This window comes from Bombus huntii, chromosome 17 (genome assembly GCF_024542735.1).
Source record: "Bombus huntii isolate Logan2020A chromosome 17, iyBomHunt1.1, whole genome shotgun sequence".
In the NCBI taxonomy this organism is placed as follows: domain Eukaryota; kingdom Metazoa; phylum Arthropoda; class Insecta; order Hymenoptera; family Apidae; genus Bombus; species Bombus huntii.
Genome location: NC_066254.1, coordinates 3,772,767 through 3,793,738, shown reverse-complemented (window position 1 = coordinate 3,793,738; position 20,972 = coordinate 3,772,767). Strand labels below are relative to the sequence as shown.

Below are 20,972 nucleotides of genomic sequence, written 5' to 3'. Positions count from 1 at the left end.
CTCATAGAGGAAATTAAAAATTTTATATTTTTATTCTCATTTACCATATTGATGACTAAGTGTAGTCAACACATATACACATAGATGAAAATTCATCATGAAAAATATATACAGATATGCTTATGATAAGAATAACAATATTAATGATTTTATTTGAATTGAAGATATTCACATTTGTACATAGCCTCATTCTTATGTACCCAAGTCAGTTGTGGATATATATATAAATGTATTTACAAATTTAAATACTTTTCTTTGCAACTTTTATAAATAATACCATATCTGAAAAATAATTTTATTATTGTATAAATTCTTATCATATTTCATACAAGTACATTATAAATGTATTTCATAAAAATTAATAACTACAAAATTATGCTATGATATTTCAATATTATGAATACTATAGCATAAATAGAGTTACATTATGCACTAATACTTACTGAAAAATACAACTAAAACAAATGCGATCATCACCCACATCCAGCACCGCCAATATGATTGTGTTTGTTCTTGCAGTTTTAGTGATTCTGTTTTTAATTTACTTGTATTAACATCAGTTAATTTATCAGATTTTTCAAGTAAACCAATATCTTTTTTTATAATGGCATTTGCTGCTAAAGCATGTTCTTTTATGCTACTAGTCATGGAAAGCATATTCTCAGCAATTTTTTCTTGAATATTTCTATTATATTTTAAAATTGCACCTAAATCATCATCATGCATGTTTGTACTAGTTAATCTTTGTCTTATACCATCTTCTAATGTCCCCAGAAAAAAAAGATGATTATTATAGTTGTAAATTATCTTTTTTACAAATAGTGATATTGATATACCTTTATCACTATGGAATAATTCAGCACGCAATTCTCTATTATATTTTGCTGAAGTTTTTTGATGTATCTGGGTTGTTATATTTGGACCTATTGAATCATTAAACGTTGTAGAACTTTTTGGTAACATTTGTACAGCTGCAACTCTATCTACTGGACTTGTAAGTTTAGTTGTATTTACTAATCCCTTCAGGAAATCTATTCGTTTAATGTAACCCATCATGGTATCCTTAGATGGTTTACTGAAAAAGTATTAAATTTTAATAATTTTATAATAATTTCAAGTACATTAAGTTGTTATGTTGCTCATATGGCGCACATTGCTTAAAATTGAAATCTTTGTTAATAAATATATATTTTTATTAAAAAATAAAATAGAATTGTACCGTGGTAATGTTTGTAATTGTTTGATCATATCATCCAAAGCAAGGATGTACTGAAATGATTAATACATTTGTTTTGAATAAATTATATTAATTTTAAATAATTAATCATTATTTAAATTATTTTTTAACCTTTTCAAGCTTCCAATCCTTATGAGGATCATCTTTTGCCATGAATTCACATCTTGTTAAAAGTCGCCTGATATCAATTTCTTCTCTGGACATTTGATTCATTTCTGGTAATTAATAAACAGTTATAAAAGAAATTCATAAATAAGTACTATATATAAACATATAACGTTTTTCCAAGTTAATCCTTTTTACTTCGAGATTAAAGATTACATATGTAAAATATATACAGAAAGCAGAAGTAACCACAAACTGATACAAAAGCACCACACATTATGTATCTATGTCATTTGCACACTGTTTTACACGTTTACAAAATCCTCCTAGAAACATCTATCTAAATTATTTATTAAATTAATATATTATGCATTGAGAATAATGTTTAATAGTTTGTAAATTTTTAATCGTCGGTTTTTTAAAATATTACAGTACACCTGGCTACACGTATTATTTCGAAAGTAATTAGTACACTATTAACGCAATATGTACATATTCTTTGTTATCATTTTTAAATATGCCGCTACAAATTCATAACTAGACGATAACAATTTATTGTGAACGAAACGGTACATAATGCATTTTTTGATCCTACTGCAACTAACTGACTTCATCAGTAGACGCCTTTATAATAACATAATTGTTAATTTGTTCTATGTATATTATATATTACAGGTGTGAGAATTCTATACTAAGGCGCGCGGAATGTGTAGTAAAGATAAGTTAGAAAGTTTATAATACACGAATATAGATAGGCACTTTGAGAAATACGATAGTCACAGATAGCGATTGACGTTGGCATACGGCATACATCACTTGGGGGGCCGATCCCAGTACATTTCTCGGTAGATTGACAGAATCGCTAAGATGGCTGATATAAAAGAATCTCCGCCGCTATTTGATACTAATGACGTGAAAGTTGATGATTTAGACGACGACGATGAAGATATTTTTGCATCAGCAGTACAGGTAGTTTTTATATTGTTTTCAGACATGTGCGTAAAAATTTCACAACCTATGTATTAGGTTCACAAGTTTATTTCTGTTGTATTAAATGTAATATTTGTAATTTGTTACTAAAATATAATAAGATCGTTTGTAATAATTTGAAACATTTCTTGTAAGATAAAATTTAATATTGTTTAAACATAGGATCAAAGTCAATTAGAAGATTCACCTCCTTACAACGGAGTATCAACTATTCAAACAGAATTACCAAAGTTAACTTTACGAGATGCACCAGAAGAAAATTCATTTTCATCGGTATCAAGTCCTGCACCAGGACCATTAAGTTCACCTTTGGGACCAATGAGTACTGACATAGGTGATCTCCATGATGTTCCCATAAACGATAATACAGATGTACTTTCAACAAATGTTATACAGACTCAGTCACCTGATGTGGTATATTTTAGATTATTAAATGTTAATAACAACAAGTTAAAAAGTATATGTTATAGTTTATATTTTACAGGTATCGACAGATTCTTCTGATGTTTTCTTAAAAATTACTGTAACTTCTCCTCAAAAAATAGGAGATGGAATGGGTGCTTATGTTGCTTACAAAGTTGAGACAGAAACAAATATGCCAATATTTAGAAAGAGAAATTTCAGTGTTATTAGACGCTTCAGTGATTTTCTTGGCCTTCATGACAAATTAACAGATAAATATCTTAGAAATGGCAGAATAATTCCTCCTGCTCCAGAGAAGAGTGTTATTGGTATTGATAGATATTTTGAAGTCATATTATTTTTATCATACTATTCAGTAAAATAAATGAAATAATTATGTGATTAGGGACAACTAAGATTAAAATGTCTGGCGACAAGAATCAAGAACAAAATTCCAGTTCTACAGAATTTATTGAAAAACGCAGAGCAGCACTTGAAAGATATTTGAATAGAACTGCAGCTCATCCAGTGCTTAGTGTTGATCCTGATTTTAGAGAATTTTTAGAAGCTGGTAAATCGTAGTATAAAATAAAATAACTTTTTAAATGCAATCATACTTATAACTGTGTATATCTTAAACAGATATGGAATTACCTAAAGCTACTAATACATCTGCACTTAGTGGTAAAGGAGTAATGAGGCTGTTTAACAAAGTTGGAGAAACTGTTAACAAGATAACATATAAAATGGATGAAACTGATAAAGTAAAATTAAAAAATGTTTAATAACTTATATTTGCAATATATATATAAAATATATATATATGTATATATGTGTGTATATATATATATTATATATATTATATATTATATATATATATATATATATATATATATATATAATAAATATTTCGTATCATTTATTTTATTAATTATATCGAAAATTTTTAGTAATTAAATTTATAAAACATATTCGTGTTAAGCAGTATTTTTCATTTTTCTTATTTTTCAGTGGTTTGAAGAAAAGACATCACAAATTGATTCTCTTGATGTTCAACTGCGTGCATTACATTCTGCTGTTGATACCTTAACTAATCAGAGAAGAGAATTAGCAACATGTACTGGTGCAACAGCAAGATCCATTGCAGTTCTTGGTCATGGCGAACCAGGAGCATCTCTTGGAAGGGCATTAGCTCAGTTAGCTGAGACATTGGAAAAAGTAGAAGCGATCAGGAGAGCGCAAAGTAATAGCGATCTGTATCAGTTTGGAGAAATGTTAAGAGATTATGTTGCACTGATTGGAGCAATAAAGGTTAATAATCTATTTACATATAAATGTTGCGCATTCCAACATTTTAGATATTTTAAAATATTACCAATTTTAGGATGTATTTCATGAAAGAGTAAAGGTTTTTCAAAATTGGCAACATGCTCAAATGATGTTAAATAAAAAAAGGGAACAGAAAGCACGATTAGAACAATCTGGAAGAACTGACAAAACGAGCCAAGCTGCTACTGAAGTAATAGAATGGGAAGCAAAAGTTGATAGAGGGCAAGAAGAATTTGACAATATTTCGAAGATAATTAAAAAAGAAGTTGAACGATTTGAATTAGTGAGAGTGGAAGACTTTAAGAAACAATTAACAGAATATTTGGAAACCATGTTACAATACCAAAACCAACTTATTAAATATTGGGAAAGCTTTTTGCCTGAAGCACGAGCAGTGGCATGAACATTCCTGAAGTAATATTGAAACTTTTTCTTATTATAAGGAAAAGCAAAATCTATAAATGAAAAGTTTCGTGCAATTTTTTAAAGCAAACTTTTAATGAGTGATAAATAACGTTTTATGGAAAACGTACATTTATCGATTTGCGGTACAATAATAATGTTTGCATAATAATGAAAGAATTATCATCTTATGGCAATATTTGGAAAATTCATAAACAATAATTTCGAAATACTGCCAATAATGCTTTTATACATGGAAAAGCAACAAAAAACGTGGCATATTTCATTCAAATTCTTTTATGTCGATTATTCCTGAGTATCATGCGTTTACAGTCTTCTTACTATTAGTTTATATTAGAGATATAAAGCGCATAATACTGTTTGTTAAGAAATGTTATATGATAATAAAAATCGATTAAGATTGTATAAATAGAGAACATTAAATATCTATTTGTTAAAACAAAGATTTTTCACATTATTTTCAGGATAGTATATAGGCATTCCAATAAAATTTTTATTAAATTTAATATAATTATAATATATATACTTTGATAAGTGTGGGATAAAGATATCATATTTTTCTATATGTTAAAAAGTTAACTATAAATTACAATAAAATTAAATCGTTAAATAATATCTATCCCTATTTTATTTATTGAAAACATTTCATTGATATTTAGTAATAAATATTTTTTTGACTATACGTAAAACACATTTAGAAGACTACAGAGAACGAGAGAACTTATCAAATGCTGTTTTTATAAAGTTGGCCAACTTGTTTTAGTATGCAAAATTGGTATAGTGTCACGAATGTGTTAACTCTTTCGTATGTCGTACAGTGCGTTAGTGATCATGAATTAAATTAGGTTATCAATTATTTATTCTGGTTAATTGTCATTGACAATTAACAAAATTCATGCATGAATATTGTTCTCGTTTGTACGAGTGTTTTGCATACGTGGCAGAGGTTGCCACCAATCAGAAAACGGGAGTTTTGATAGGCGTGGCTTCGAACACGTACACTTGTCTGTGCCTTCGGCAGCCATAATCTTGAGAAGTCGTGTGTGAATTCTTGTCGTGATTCTCTGTAGACAAACAGAGTTCGTTGTTCATTTTACATTCCTCAGTAGGAGCGATCTACTGAATTTTCGGTGAGCAGTGTAAGTTTAGTGAGTTTATTAGTTCTATTGTTTTAACGAAATATTAGTACAATATAAATCATTTTGCCGGTTCTACCCGATTCGTGGTTTAACATTAAGGAACTTGACTCATCTTCAATGATTATGTCGTCGACCTGCTTGTCATCCATATGTCATGTTTACCGTACTTTTCTCCAAAATTTTCATCTAACAAATAATCCCATTATAAAACACTTTACATATACGCACATGCACGCATCGAATATACACTTACGTTACGCGCACCCGCACAATATATATATGCATATATGTATATACAATTATATGTTATATATATATATATGTGTATATACACAATATCATTTATTTTTTTACTCTATATTATTACGTGCCATAAAATGATACATATATTTTACGGAAAAGTATATTTAATATAAATGTAGAATTAGATTTGTTACTAATTTATAGAGTTTGTAATGGAAATCTTTTTTATTGAATTAAAGAATACGTGTGTTTAAATATACTACATGTATCATGTACAAAGTACTATTGTACATATCAATAGTACTCAAAGAAAGTTAACTAGAAGATAATATTTCAAATAAACTATGATAAGATTGTGTAACATCATGCAAGAAATCAAGAACACTTTAGTTAACTGCTCATAGTTAATCTTTTCTTATTATATACAAATTAATTAATGAAATCTTAAATTATTATTATATAAATTGATTATTATCATATAAATACTTTACTATTACAGGTAAAAATATATAAAATGGATGTCCAAACAGGATTGGTATATGTAGCAGTAGTAGTCATTTCTGCAGCAGTTATTGTTTTAGTATCAATGTTTGGTATAAAAGAGAAATCTTATGAAGAAGCAATAGCAGAACAAAGAAAACTTCCTGATGATCTTTTGTTAAGTATGTATAATTCTATCATAATATGATATAAAGATGTCAAACAAATAATTTGGTTTGTCAATTATTGAAAAAGGTATTTGTAGTATCTTATTGATTAAATGAATTATATTAAACATGTTTTAATATTATTATGGATAATTCTTGGCACTTAACTTAAATTATTATATTGGAAGTTAGTATGAAACACTTTTATAAATGAATATGGTAATAGTTGTATTAATATTCATTTTAGATAAAAAAGATAAAAGTAAAGAAAAGAAACATAAAAATAAGGCAGGAAAGAAAGTAAAAGAGAAGAAAGAAGAAAAGGAAGAAAAGGAAGATAAAGAAGAGAAACCAGAGCATGTACAATTTGAGGAAAATCCACAAATTTTACCATTAGAGCCATTACTTCGTGTAAGTACATTTATTAAGTATATGATTACCTTTCTTCAAACTTTCAGTTGATCTAAATAACTTTTGTAGAAATATTTGTTTAACTTATGCACAGAGTGTCCTGCAACATCGGAGAACTGCTCAGTTGTGGATTCTGCTGTTTATATACTTTTTTTATAGTTTTCATGTGCAGGATCCACCATCAAAGCGATTCCCCAATGTTGTGTGAGACCTTGTATTTACATTATTTGTTCAAAAAATAAGTAAAACTATCAGAACCAATTAAAACTGCTTACTTAAAAATACATTTGACATTATATTTGTTAATAAAATAAGTTAAATAATTATCAAATTATTAATTTTCTAAGAAACTTCAATTAGAATAATTGTATTGTTTATCTTTTTTTGTCTAATAAGATATAAAAATTGATCTGTCTTTTAAAAAAATATATTGTTTAATGTTAATTGAAGTATATAACAAATATAGTTTAACAACAAGATTGAAGTTCGTTTCTCTAATTTTTAAATATTTATTGTATATTTATGCGTGAATCGTCATGCATATTTATAAAATAAAGATATACACATGCGCTTTTTTATTCTTGAGTTTTCATACATTTCATGCATGAAATATGGTATGCTTACATATTGTATGTCACACTTACATATATGTCATTTAAGGTCTTTCTATTCATGATGTATCATATTTCTGGCTAGGTGTCATCCAAACCATAAGGACTAATTATAATATTTTAATGTAACTGTTCAATAACATGCAACATCTTTTTACATTTGTACATCACTTTATCTGAATTAATACATTTATGTTTTACATAGTTTAAGATAACAATCTTAATTTAATCTCAATTTAATCAGTGAAATTTTGTTAAAAACGCCCAAAAAATGTAGTTTGTCTCTTTCTATTATCTTCCATCTTAGTTTTTTAATTACTATAGTAATTTTTAAAAATGTACTAATGTGAAATAACTGCACACTCCTATATCAATGTAAAAAATCCAGTTAATAATGTTTTCCCTCTAGAGTCAAATAAATCGTATATACATTATATTAAAATGGACATTTGCTCTTTTAAAGAGATAATTTCACTTTTTGTTTGCAGAAAATTTGTATAAAATTAAATTTATTTAATTAGCGTATGGAGAAATAAAGTTTTGTAATAAAAAAACAATTTACAAGCAAGTTGTAGTATTTTAAAAACAAATGATTAGTGTTTGTTATACATATAGTAATATGCATTTTTAAAAATATGTTTACATAATTAAAATTTTCTACATAGCAACTTTGTTCTAATTTTATAATTTTTTAATTCTTTATAAATGTATGTAATATAATTAAAATTATGCCATGGTAAGTTAATTTAAATTCTAATGTTGAGTATGTAATGAAACATCTTATCTTGTATTAAAATAACCTCAGGAAACATTCAATATATTTAAAAACTGAAAAGTACAATAAGAATTTATGAATTTTTATATAGATTTACATTAAAAATGAAATAAAATACCAATATAACATGAGACAAGTTATTTAAAGCAAAAGTTTGTTTTTTTTGTATATTGCTCATTGATAAACAGTTCTAGGACCTCAAGATTAATTTCTATAAATAACTGTTCCACACATGATAATATCTTATTTTTATTGCTACTTTATCATGTAGATGAAAATTAAGAGAAATAACAAAAAGATATAAAATCCAATTGAATAAAAAATACTCTTTTAATGATACATTTATATTTTTTAATTATACATTTCTAGAAATTTGAAAATGCTATTATTGAATAACTAATATTTTCACAATTATATTAAAATTTAGTAGTGGTGAAGAGTATTAACTGTTTTTTCATATTAATATCTTTTTCTTTTTAAATTATGAATGATGCAGTGGCTTTATCAATTTCAGGTATATATGTTTGGCAAGAAATCAAAATAAATACAATTTCAAGGTGAAAAATGCATCTATAATATTTATATATAAGTAAACTAAAAGATACTATTATTTTTTTGTAAAAAATATTTTATCTATTGATAAAAACCATAATGATTAAAAAAACTATAAATTTTTAGCTCCTTTATATATACATATATACACAATAACTAACCAATATAAATAATTCTATATGTCCATTTTGATATAATGTAAAATTATTATTATATACCTGTTATTATAAAAGTGAAAGTGCATTGCCTTCACTACTTTTAATTAGTTCAATACATGGGAAACATTTTATATATACATTGAAATCATAGGAGGGTAGCAAAGGAAGTAAGAAGAAAGGCAAGCATGAAAAGGTAAAGCCAATTCTTGTAAATAAAGATGAGCCATTGGTTATTGTGACTGAATTAAGTCCTTCACAACCCCTCTCAACAGAGGTTAATCATTTTGACCTCATTCAACCAAAGGACGACCTCGAACTCATACGGAGTCATAGTGTGAGTGAACTGCTTTTGGTAGAATATTTTATCTCATATGTGTTCCATTCATGTTTTCATATTTTGCATAACTTGCTGCTTCTTTAACACTAAAGCTATATATAGTGCTTCTTTTGTATTGTTAAAGCATTTTTCAAATTTACCTACGCCTTCAGATTTTAAACTGATTTTAGTTTGATAAATTAATAATATTAAAAAAATTTTAATAAAAAAAGTTTTCATAAATTGAGTTTAAATGTAAACTTTTAAGTTGATATTATACACGATATAATTGTTTATTAATATTTTCGCTGCAATATCAAGTTCTTCTAACTATTTATTTTCTTTTTGTTGTGTGTTCTGTATGTATGTTTTTTTATGAAATTTTATTAACACATGATTTAATACAAAATTAACTATTATATCTTTAATCTTTAGAATCGTCCCATACACAAGTTTAAATACATATCCTAGTATATTTTAATATGGTTTGTTCAACAGAAAGAAAATTTACAACAAATTGGTCAGTCTGAATCAATTATAAATAAATCTCCAAAGGAAACTCCAACAAAAGTAAAGAAGAATGTGAAAGATTCAGTAAAAAAGAAGGATGACAATATTAAGGAAGAGAAAAAAGAAACAATTAATAATACCAATACATCAGCAGTAGCTAATAAAGATTCTGTAAAAGAAATTAAAGAACAAAAAGAAACTCCAGTTAGAGATGTAAAAGAAATTATAAAAGAAACTGTAATTTCTACTCAATCAACAAATAAAGAATCTAAAAAAGCAAAGAAAAAGAATGATATTCTAGCACAAATTGGTAAGTTAATATATTAGTTAATTCAATTTCTATATTAATTTCTTTAAATGAATTTAAAAAATCTATATATGTGTTTTACTTAATGTCTTTTCATTAATTTTTATAATTTGTTTTCTATTTAATATATTTATACTACATAAAACAAAATTATATATACATACAGCCATATTTCTTTTAGTATAATGTTTAATATTTCTTAAATTAAAGATGATTAATTAAGCTTATGTTATCAACTGAATAAGGTGATTCCATATATTAAACTATCTTATCAAGACATTTTTATTATCAAGTGCTTATGATATATATATCTTTTTTAATTTTTGACTCCTTTTTTACTTTAGGTGGAGATAAGGATGCTGTCAATGTATCTTTATTAATGCCTTTAGTTCAGAAAGCTGAACTTAGCCGTTCTGAAATACAAATTCTTATTGACCAACTTTTAAATAAACAAATGGATAATCCTTCAGAACATTCAGAATGGACAGAAGGTCGCGCAGATCCAGTTATTAAATTAAAAAAGCAACTTGCAGAAAAGGAAAAAGCTTTAGCCGATGAACATGAAGCAAATATTGCATTTCAAAATAAATTGAAAGAGTTACGTGCTGAGTTGAATTCTGAAAGGTCTAGATTATCAGCTAATGTAAGACAATTAGAAGAAGCATTGAATGCTAAAGTTACAGAAACTCAAACTCTACATACACGAATGCAACATATCTTGGAAAGTCATGCTGCTGAAAAACAAGGATTTACTAGACAAATTGAACAATTGCAAACTAAAGTAAATGAAAATGCTGCAATTATTCATAAGATGCAAGAGGATCAAGGACAAACTCAAGGTCATATGCAACAAGAGTTGATTGCACAACGTAAACAAATGGAAGTACAATTTGCACAAATGCGTGATAATGAAAATGCATTAAAAGCACAATTAGCTCAAAAACATGTAGAAGTACAAGAATTACAAAGTGAGTTGCAAGCAACTTGTGAGAGTAGTACTGCTGAAATAGAAATGTTACGGCAACAATTAGGACTTATGCAAGGTCAATTGATGCATTCAGAAGGACAATTACAACATTTCAAGGAAGCTGGAGATAGATTGCAAGATGTTGCTAGGCAGCTTGAGGTAAGAAGAAATTGATACAAGGCTTAATATGTCAATTTTTTCAAAAAGATAATTAAAAAAATTCCAGAAGGGAAGATCATAGATGTGGGTTGTTATTTGTACAATAAGCTTCTTCCTTCTCCTCATTTTTTGTTGATAAAAACAAAGATAAATAATAATTTTTACATTATACAAAGCGTTAACAAATTGCTAATAAAATATTTATATTTATTTGTTTAGGATTCCCATCGTGCACAAGCTGATTTAGATCACAGACTAAAAAGCGCTCATCGTCATGAACAGGAACTTCAAAAACAAGTGAATTCATTGCAAAGTGAATTAAATTCTGTAAAAACAGAAGCTAATGATGCTTCAGCATTAAAAACAGAATTGAATAAAGCTCAGTCTGAATTAGTGAAATTAAAATCTGAGCTGTCAGTATCAATGAATGAAGTGAAATATGAGGCAGCTGAAATTACAGCTCTTAAAGTGACACTTGTTGACAGAGAGGAAGAACTGAAAGTATTTCAAGAAAAGCTTATTAACAAAGACAAGGATCTAGAAACATGTAAAGAAGAACTTAACAATGTACGAACTGAACTAAAGCAGTCAACAGAAAATATAACACAGTTGGAAACACAGTTAGAGGCAGTACAGAAGAATTTAGATACTGTACAAGACGAACTTAACAAGACAACAAAAAGTCTAGAAATAGCACAAGGCGACGTTAATACTAATCAATCGAACATGGAGAAGTTAGAGGAACAGTTAAAGCAGTCCCGAAATGAATTAGAAGAAACACGTGCCGAACTTAAAGCTGCAAATGAAACAACAAATGAAATGAACGTGTTAAAGGCAGAAATAAGTAGGTTACAGAAACGTGATCAGCGATCAAGTGAAACTCAGTTACTGATTACACGACTGCAGGAAGAAAATGATAAACTTTCTATACAGGTATCATTTATTTAAATATCAACATAAATGTAAATTATATTTCGTTGAAAATATACAGATTATTTTTTTTTCAGCACACAATTCTCGCAGATTTGGAAAAGAGACTTAAGCAATTACAAGAAGATAATGAATCACTGGCTTCTCGATTAGCAGCAACTACTGAACGTCCAGCTGCAGAAGGCCGTGAAAATGGAATTGATGATAATGTTCAAAAGAATGTACAACTTGTAGAACAAACCAATTTGTATGTATAAGTCTATTCTAAAACACTTAATTTAGTATATTTTGATTCTTGATGATCAATCTTTCTTATATCAATTATATCTTAAAGGTTGGCCCAAAAGGAGAGTCAATTGAATGCTTTAAGAACTGAATTAACACATAAAGAAGTGGAACTGAATCAATTAAATACTCAGATTGATGCATTACGAAGTGATGTAAACAATCAACGTACTCTTGCTGCCCATTTAAATAATGAATTGGAAGCACAAAGGTCCAAAAATAATGTAAGTTATAATATGTATAGATAATCTTTTTCCAGTATATTTATTTAAGATATATATACATGTATATATATGTGTGTATATATATGTTAATACTACCAACACGTAAGTGGTTAAATTGTTATATAAATATACAGTTAAATTTTTATATAAAAATATTTTTTTATATTTATGTATTTTTGCAATCAATTTTTATTGCTTCCATCACTTTGCCAACCTCCTCTTAATTTTGAAATTTCAAAAGAATTTTTTAAATATATTTGTCAGTCGTTTATATGAAATATCTATCTCAAAGTTTTACACTGATCTTCATTTCTTTATGGTTGGAACAGGAATTACGTGTAAAAAACTGGAAAGTGATGGAAGCTCTTTCCGCCGCCGAATTGCGTGCTAAATCTAATAATGGGAAGAACTTTGATGTAAGTCCCCATTTTACCTATCTTAATCTTTATTCTTTTCTTTCTAAATTTAGAACTGATCTGTTTGTTTTTAATATTTTATATATGTATAATTGAATAAATTATAATTTCTCACCTACGCTCTCTCCCCTTTTTCCCTCCACACTCTCTCTAAAATATGAATATCATACATGTATATTCATTCATTTTTTCTCTTTAATAAAATAGATTAAATTTAAATGAATAACAATTAATTTTTAGGAAATTACACAAAAAGTAAAAGCAGAAGAAGAAAAGTTAACAAAGGCTTTATTAGAAAGGATATTCCCAGAAATAAAAGTATCTGAAAAATCACATGAACTGTGGCTCAAAGTTTTTGAAGAAAAGGTGAATACAGTTTTTACTGAATTGAAGAAAAAGAATACTACTGATAATCATTCAGAATTAGAAAAACAAAACAAAAATTTACAAGATATGGTTTCGCATTACAAACAAATTATTGATGATACAGTAAGTTTCTATTGCATTTGTAATATGTTCTTGTTAAATTTTTACTTCGATTGTATTTATCAAAAATGTATCTACAGGAAGGTATGCTTAATAAGCTGCAAAGTCATGTAGAATCAGAGGAAACAAGGTGGGAGTCACAGCTTCGACAGAAAGAAAGTGAGGTAGCAGGTCTTAGAATTGAATTGAATGAACTCATGAGTAAATTAAATATAAATGAAAAGGTAAGCTCTGTAAAAATATAAAAATGCATTTATCTTTAATATTTTGAAATGTAAGTAAATAATTTCATATGTTTGTAGTTACAAGATAAGGTAGTAGAATTGGAAACCAGACTAAAAGAAGCTGAATCTTTTAAAGAACAAGCTAATGCTGAATTATCGACACATAGATCCACACCAAAATCGGTTTTGAGTGAAGTAGATACTCATGATTTAGGTACATTAGAAAAGCTTCAAGAGGTAAATCAATAAAGAAATAAATTATTACTTGGATATGCTGAATAATATGTCATAAAGCTATTGTTACATTAATTATAGGAAAAAGCACGATTGTCAGAAGAACTTCAAATAGAATGTAACAAAAGAGCAGCGGTAGATGCAGAATTGGATAAATTACGATGTGTAGTTACACAACTTCATCAAAAAATGTCACAACTTAAGGTATTATATATGTAATGTATATGCATATGTATATGAACAATTTGAATGTTACATATTTTTGAAATCAAATTATAAAATATTGACATTAATTATAAAGTATTATATACTTTTAAATTGTAAATATTATCAAGGATTTCTGTTAATTTTAGAGTGAAGTTTATGGTGGTTGTAGCAGTTCAGAACAGCCAATATTAAATGGACCGCCAGCTTCTGAATGTTCTAATTCCGAGGTTAGTATACATTGATTTTAAATGTTTCATAAGTGTCATAATTAATTTTTGTCCAGTGCCTTTTGTATAAAAAAGTTAAAAAGCTTATGTTATAGCTGTAATGACAAATATTATGGCTATAATGCGAAAATGTGAAAAACTACATAATGCTGCAAAATTCTGACGTGATGTATCAATTATAATTAATTTGTGAAATTAATTACTAACAACAGACCTTTTGTGTTTTGCTGTTATTGTACTATATGTAATGATTATATGGTAACAATTTATATATAGATATTATTTTGTAAAAGTCAATTAAATACTTAACCGTTTCAGTGGAAAGTAAACATTTTCTATTATGAAGTTTTCTTCAATTGAAACATGGAATTTACTTGATGTAATATGATTCTAGTGATTGGGGTTAGGTTGTCTTTTACAAAGTATTATCTACGAAAAATTCGTTGTTTATTAGATACGTAATATAGGCAATCAAATTGATAAATTAATGGGGAATACATAACATTGTATTGAATATAGTTAAATCATATTAAATTTTATTTTATTAATACTAGCAGCAAGAGAAAAAGCCCAAATATATATATAATTGTAGACCTTTGAATTTGGCTGCTAAATTTTACAAATTCAACAAACTCAAATGTGGTATTATTGCCTGCACATATTAATTTAATTCATATATACACATAATTTCATTTAATATATTATACATATTAAACTCATATATGCTAATTATTCAATGATACCACAATTTATACCTATATAATACTTTTGTGCATTTAATGAAATTTCGATATTATACGATCGCTAACAACAACGATTAATTTGCTAATGTTGCTTATTAGCAACTACTATTACTATTTTATAGATATTTTGTGTATAGTTTTGTATTTAGAAAAATGATATCAAAAATTTACATTTTTGATTTAATACAAACATGAAATTGTTTTCAGAAAAGAAAATATTACTTTGTCAACCTATAATTATATAGTTCTTATAGAAAAAGAGTTATACATTTATAAATAATACATACATTTTACTACATTTATTCATGTGCCAAAATGTAAATTTTTTTTAGTAGTATAAAAAGATATCTGCTTTCGAATTCCATCATTTTTCTAAATGCAAAGAAATTTTATGGATCATATATTATTTTGAAATAATATAAGAAAAATATGTGAATTATTCTAATAAAATATAAAAAGTTGAAGTTTTTATCAAACAGATATGTATCAGCAATTTGATTGTTGTGTATCATTTGATGTTTGAACCATCTCTATTAACAGAACGACAATTTTGAAAATTTTTCTTTGCTTGATACATTAAAAAATTTGATAAATTGTCGTTACCTAATGTAATGTGTGGTGAGTTAAATAATTATATATCTGAAATGCAGCTCCCACTAGCAACACAGACTCTGATAGCTGCATTAGAAAATATTCTTCTCAAGAATACAGAGTTCGCAAATTGTTCCATAACCAAGCCTATCAATTTGGTTCAGTCTCAACAAGAAATTGACAACAGCCCCCTTACTACAAAATACTCCTCCAAATCTTGTCATATGACAGATCACAACACACAGGCTAGCTGGAATCCATTGATGGGCCAGCAGCATAAAAAGCACAAGAAAAAAAGGAAGGTAAACTCCAAAACTGTGAAAAGAGGAACAAATATTACTGGCTCTGTTACTGTATAGGTGCACTTCAGTTAGTTATTAAAATATGAAACATTTTTATTTGGGCTCAGTATTACAATGAATGTTATTTCAATTAGTATTATGTGTTTTATTAGTCCTAATTATTACATTCATTACAAACGCTTACTCTTTGCATTGTAATTGAATGTTCTATAATATTGCAATATAAATTACATAATATATAATTTTTAAACGTCTGTTGCAACATTTAGAAATATTCAATACTAGAAACAATTTTTTGATATTATATACATAAGATAATAACAATTCCTTGTGATAATCCTGAGACCTGTGTTATTATTTTATTATAATATTACAGAGTATCATTTGGTAGTCTATAATTTAAACAGTATTTTGTAGTAGATCTATTCTTCATGTATCTCAATAATTTCATTGTTATATACTTTATTGTGGCTGTTCATATAAGCATTAAGAGCAACCATTTACAAGTGATCTGTAGTTATACACAAAACGATGAATTTATATATACATATAAAATTGTGTTTTATAATCATACATATAAACACTTATTATATATTGGTTTTATGTATAGTAAAATAGTATTCTGCACAATTTATTAAGAGTTACTTAAATATGATTTATGTTTGATCAATGTATGTATATGTATATATACACACACACATATATATATATTGGCTTTAAATTATTAATTTCATATGATTTAAAAATGAAAGATTAAAATGGCAGTACTAATGACAGTAAAACTTTACATTTTGCTACACTTGTATGTAGTGGATTTGTTTATGAAATGTGTACAAACACATAATATCTATAATATTTAATAAGCTACGATATTCGTGATATATCTATCGAAAGTGTATGCTAGCAGCATTTTATTTATCATATATGCATTTTGTTTTAGTTTATTTCGTTCTGAAAGGAGGAAATGCGAATAGCGTATGTATTGCAGCAAGCATCCTACCTAATTTTGTACAACAATGTTTTCTAAAAGTGAAAATAAATTATTTTTTAGGAAATTATCTATTATGAAATCATTTAGTATTGCAAAACAAGTTTCAAGAATCATTGGCAATTTTAGTTTGGAAAACTCGATGCAAACTGTAATAACATACTTGTCCCATTGTCCCAGTGTTTGTTTCATAGAAGATAAAAAAGTATTTAAGATTTGCTTAAAATAGCGGTTATTATTAAAACAGCAGCGATTCATCGTGACTCCACGATTAATAAGAACATTTGCTTTGACGTACGAAATCTCATGCTATAACGATGAATAACAATTTTGTTATTTTGATTGTTCTGACAGTCCACTAAGAAACCCATGGCAAAACGGCGCAGATTCGCAGGTATGCAAATCAAAGTATGAGATTCTGGAACTTTTCCTTCTTTTGAAAGGGTTGATGGTAGACTGCTATTAGCAGTTTATGCCAGGTCTTACTACAATAGTCTATTTAAAAATATTAATTTACGTTGCACCACACATTATTTTTTGTAGTATTAAATGTTATGTTCTTTTTTTAATGGGCACTATTTTATTATTTGCTTACAATTAGTAGCATTTCTACAACCAAGGAATAACAAACATAATTACTCAATAATTGAGTTATTTATAATATGTTAGACAGGCTGATATTTTATAATATATTTAATATTATTTTTTTTTATTAGAAATTTATTGGTTATGCTTTTTGTTAATTTCTATAAAATATAATAGTCATAATTCAGATGTTAGAAACAAAATTTTGAAATTTCTAAGAATTGCAAATTTATTCTTATACTATTAGCTAGATATCTCTGGTTACACATAAATATTTAATTACATGTAACATAAATAAAATTTTATCACATATTGTGTAATATCTTTTGTATTATATTTGTACATATTTCATTTGATAAATTTTCAAATTTCTTAAAGATATTTTCGTTAATGATTTTTTATTATTAGCTGTTTTAAGTTATGAGCTATCATAATGTGTGTGTCCCCTGAAATATGTTGCACAGTGTTTAGATCTCATTAGCTTTATACTTTATTTGATCATGCAGTTTGAATGTCTTGCATCTTGTCTGTCCCAATATGTTGTTAAGGGAGATCAATTTCATATATTTTTATTTCCAATTACATCAAATTTTACATATTATGAAACTTATTACATTATGGTACAGTGTTATTTGTACTGATGTAAAATATAATCATGTGTCCATCAAATTATTTTAGAATATATCAATGCCGTATGGATAGTAAGGAAACTAATTGATTTGTCTAATATCAACTATTCACTTCTAGAAAGCGCAATATTTTTTATATAGATATAGAAAAGTTGTACAAAGACGAACAAAAGTTTATAACATTGCCGGTGCGGAAAGGAGCGATGCGAAGATGATGGGTATCAAAGAACATGCATAGCTACATGTGGATCAATTTTTATGAACACAAACACTGGGGTAAAGGGCACACTATAAAGAAATTTTATGTTTGCTCTATCAAATTGATTATGTGATTTTTCATTAATTTGAATCATAAATAGTTATTCATTATAGTTTTCCATCATTGTTATATTTTATTTTCATAATTTGCATCGCTTTTGCTCTTATATGTTTAATTAACTTTTTTTACAGATGGTAAACACATTATTGGACATAACATAGCATTTTTTTTTAGCAGCCACAATGTTTAGTAAGAAACATGCTTATATTAATAGATAACAAATACTATTAGTATTATTTTGCTATATAGTTAAGTTTATGCTGTTTGATTTAAATTTTCTAATATTAAATTAATGTAAGAGAATAATTAAAAAAATACTAGTTTCTTTATTTTGAAATTTTTACTTTTTCTAAAAGTTCAAACAGCATGAATGTTATTCAAGCTTTTTAAGTGATCTGTTTATATATTTTTTGCTTGCAGTAATATATATATATATATATATGTATTTGTGTAATCCTCACATGTGCAATTAATATTTTATTAGCTAACTAAGATATTTAATATTGCTTTTGTGTACGGTGATGGATTCTATTCAATACAATTTTAATATTGCGTGCTAATTTATTAGCATATGCTGCTAAAAAGGGTATGTGTAGTAATGTATAAAAATGTATCATATAAGTAACATATAAAATTAAAATATAAATAAGCACGCAAAAAGTAATTAGATATATTGTTTTAGTTTTTATTTCCAGTAGATATATTGTCATCTATCTATTCATATTATATATACAATAAAATTAATGACATTAAAATCAATAATGAATCAGAAAAGTGAATTGATTGTTTTGTATCTGCTGGAAGAAAATACAATTATTTTCAATTTTTATCTATATAAATTTTTTTTCAAGCATAGGATAATATGATAAACCTTTTAATGTATTTTTCAGGGTGGTTCAAGAAAAAAATAACTTTAAAGAACAAGCTGCGTTAACGCAGCACGACACCAGATAATTGATAAAGAAAATACACGAGAAATTACATATGCTCCAATACTACATAAACATCAATGGTAAATTTTGCTATTGAGAAGACTAATATCACGATGGAAATATGATGAATAATGTTTCTTATGGAAAGAATATATTATTTTATTATATGGAAAGAAATATAAATAACGAACTTTGTAGTTAGACACTAAGAAATAATGAAACTGCTGTTTGTCACAATTACACAATTAATAGATATAAAAAAAGCATAATTAAAAAATTATTAAAATCATGCAATGTAAATTACAGAACAACAGTAATTATTGTTTAAATATTATTTCTGTTACATAAAGCATGTTCATCAGGCGTGTTTGAAGCCTTCATAGTTTATTTAAAATTTATTATTCATAAAACCATTTATAGAATAAAATGTACGTACATATGTATAAATGTACGCCTAATGGAACGCACGAATTCTAATTTTGAGTAGGTAACGCAAGTATTTTTACGTAAATTTTTTTAAATTAATAGCGTGCAATTAGCAGAGTCTTAGATTATTTTCATATTGTTAAAGAATTTGTATACAAAGCTGAGATCGTTAATGAATTGATGTGCAATAAACATGTTCGTGCGATCATTAGTATAAAAGTATATAGATGGAATTCAATACGTGGCTTGTTAACGCAAATTCACGAACACGTAATTAATTTCGTAAAATATGAGACAAATTTAATAAATCAACTCTAATGAACTTATAAATCAATAATTCAAAAATGTGTTCGAACAGGATGTTTTGAATATATTAAAATATAACGAAGTATACAAATTATATTAACAAATTTATGTTTTAAATAATTTGTAAGTACGAAATTTGAACAATGACAAGGAATAGACCGTATGTAAATGGGGCATTTAAAAGAGCGTTTGTTAATGTTTTTATGTGTTAGTTTATTTTACAAAACAATATAATTTTTATTATGATCTACGTTACAAGATATGAAATAGGTGATAATACTCTATTTATAATATATTAAACACTTGTTTCTTAAAGTATCATTGTTTCGTTTATTTACAAAATTGTATAAGGTTTAACACACATAGTACTTATTTATATTTTACATTTAGTAAAATACGTAATAAGATTATTGTTTTATTTCACGTTACGCAATATACAAATTTCAATAATAATTTGTAATTATAGTGAACGATGTAAATTATTTATTCACATTTTATAACAATCCCAGGTTTCAGGGTAAAATACCTTCAATCAAATAATTTTAACCAAATACCTGCTATAATGGTTATTCAATATATTTCTTCAGTTTTTGATAATATCATAAAAAATGCAGTAATAGTATTTTTTTTAATGGTA

The 20,972-nt window shown here is 26.5% G+C and overlaps 3 protein-coding genes across 8 annotated transcripts in view; 2 read left to right on the top strand and 1 right to left on the bottom strand.

Moving 5' to 3' along the window:
* LOC126874911 (gamma-tubulin complex component 4) overlaps window positions 1-20,972 on the top strand; it is a 65,934-nt gene that overhangs the window by 3,329 nt on the left and 41,633 nt on the right. The window lies entirely within an intron of this gene.
* Window positions 5-2,228, bottom strand: LOC126874915 (vesicle transport protein USE1). 3 transcript variants are annotated; one of them, XM_050637423.1, is made up of 6 exons: window positions 2,102-2,228; window positions 1,349-1,452; window positions 1,220-1,269; window positions 837-1,075; window positions 444-761; window positions 5-282 (listed from the first exon to the last, which is right to left on the bottom strand). In XM_050637423.1, exons 1-6 carry the CDS (start codon window positions 2,142-2,144, stop codon window positions 242-244), a joined length of 795 nt encoding a protein of 264 aa, XP_050493380.1. In that variant the 5' UTR covers window positions 2,145-2,228; the 3' UTR covers window positions 5-241. The 3 variants fall into 3 exon arrangements, with proteins under 3 accessions (XP_050493380.1, XP_050493381.1, XP_050493382.1); XM_050637424.1 differs by lacking the exon at window positions 2,102-2,228 and adding an exon at window positions 1,938-2,078; XM_050637425.1 differs by lacking the exon at window positions 1,220-1,269.
* LOC126874908 (kinectin) lies at window positions 2,163-20,653 on the top strand. Of its 4 annotated transcripts, XR_007693091.1 has the most exons (19): window positions 5,247-5,625; window positions 6,368-6,530; window positions 6,763-6,926; window positions 9,174-9,356; window positions 9,837-10,158; window positions 10,500-11,281; window positions 11,501-12,214; window positions 12,289-12,458; window positions 12,546-12,720; window positions 13,050-13,136; window positions 13,377-13,625; window positions 13,703-13,846; window positions 13,925-14,083; window positions 14,162-14,284; window positions 14,434-14,514; window positions 15,908-16,150; window positions 17,493-17,532; window positions 18,494-18,628; window positions 19,562-20,653. XR_007693091.1 is itself a non-coding variant. In XM_050637412.1 (18 exons), the coding sequence occupies exons 2-18, from the start codon at window positions 6,383-6,385 to the stop codon at window positions 19,603-19,605; spliced, it is 3,828 nt and encodes a 1,275-aa protein (XP_050493369.1). In that variant the 5' UTR covers window positions 5,247-5,625; window positions 6,368-6,382; the 3' UTR covers window positions 19,606-20,653. The 4 variants fall into 4 exon arrangements, 1 of the variants encoding a protein (XP_050493369.1); XM_050637412.1 differs by lacking the exon at window positions 18,494-18,628; XR_007693092.1 differs by lacking the exon at window positions 13,050-13,136 and having other exon boundaries at window positions 5,248-5,625.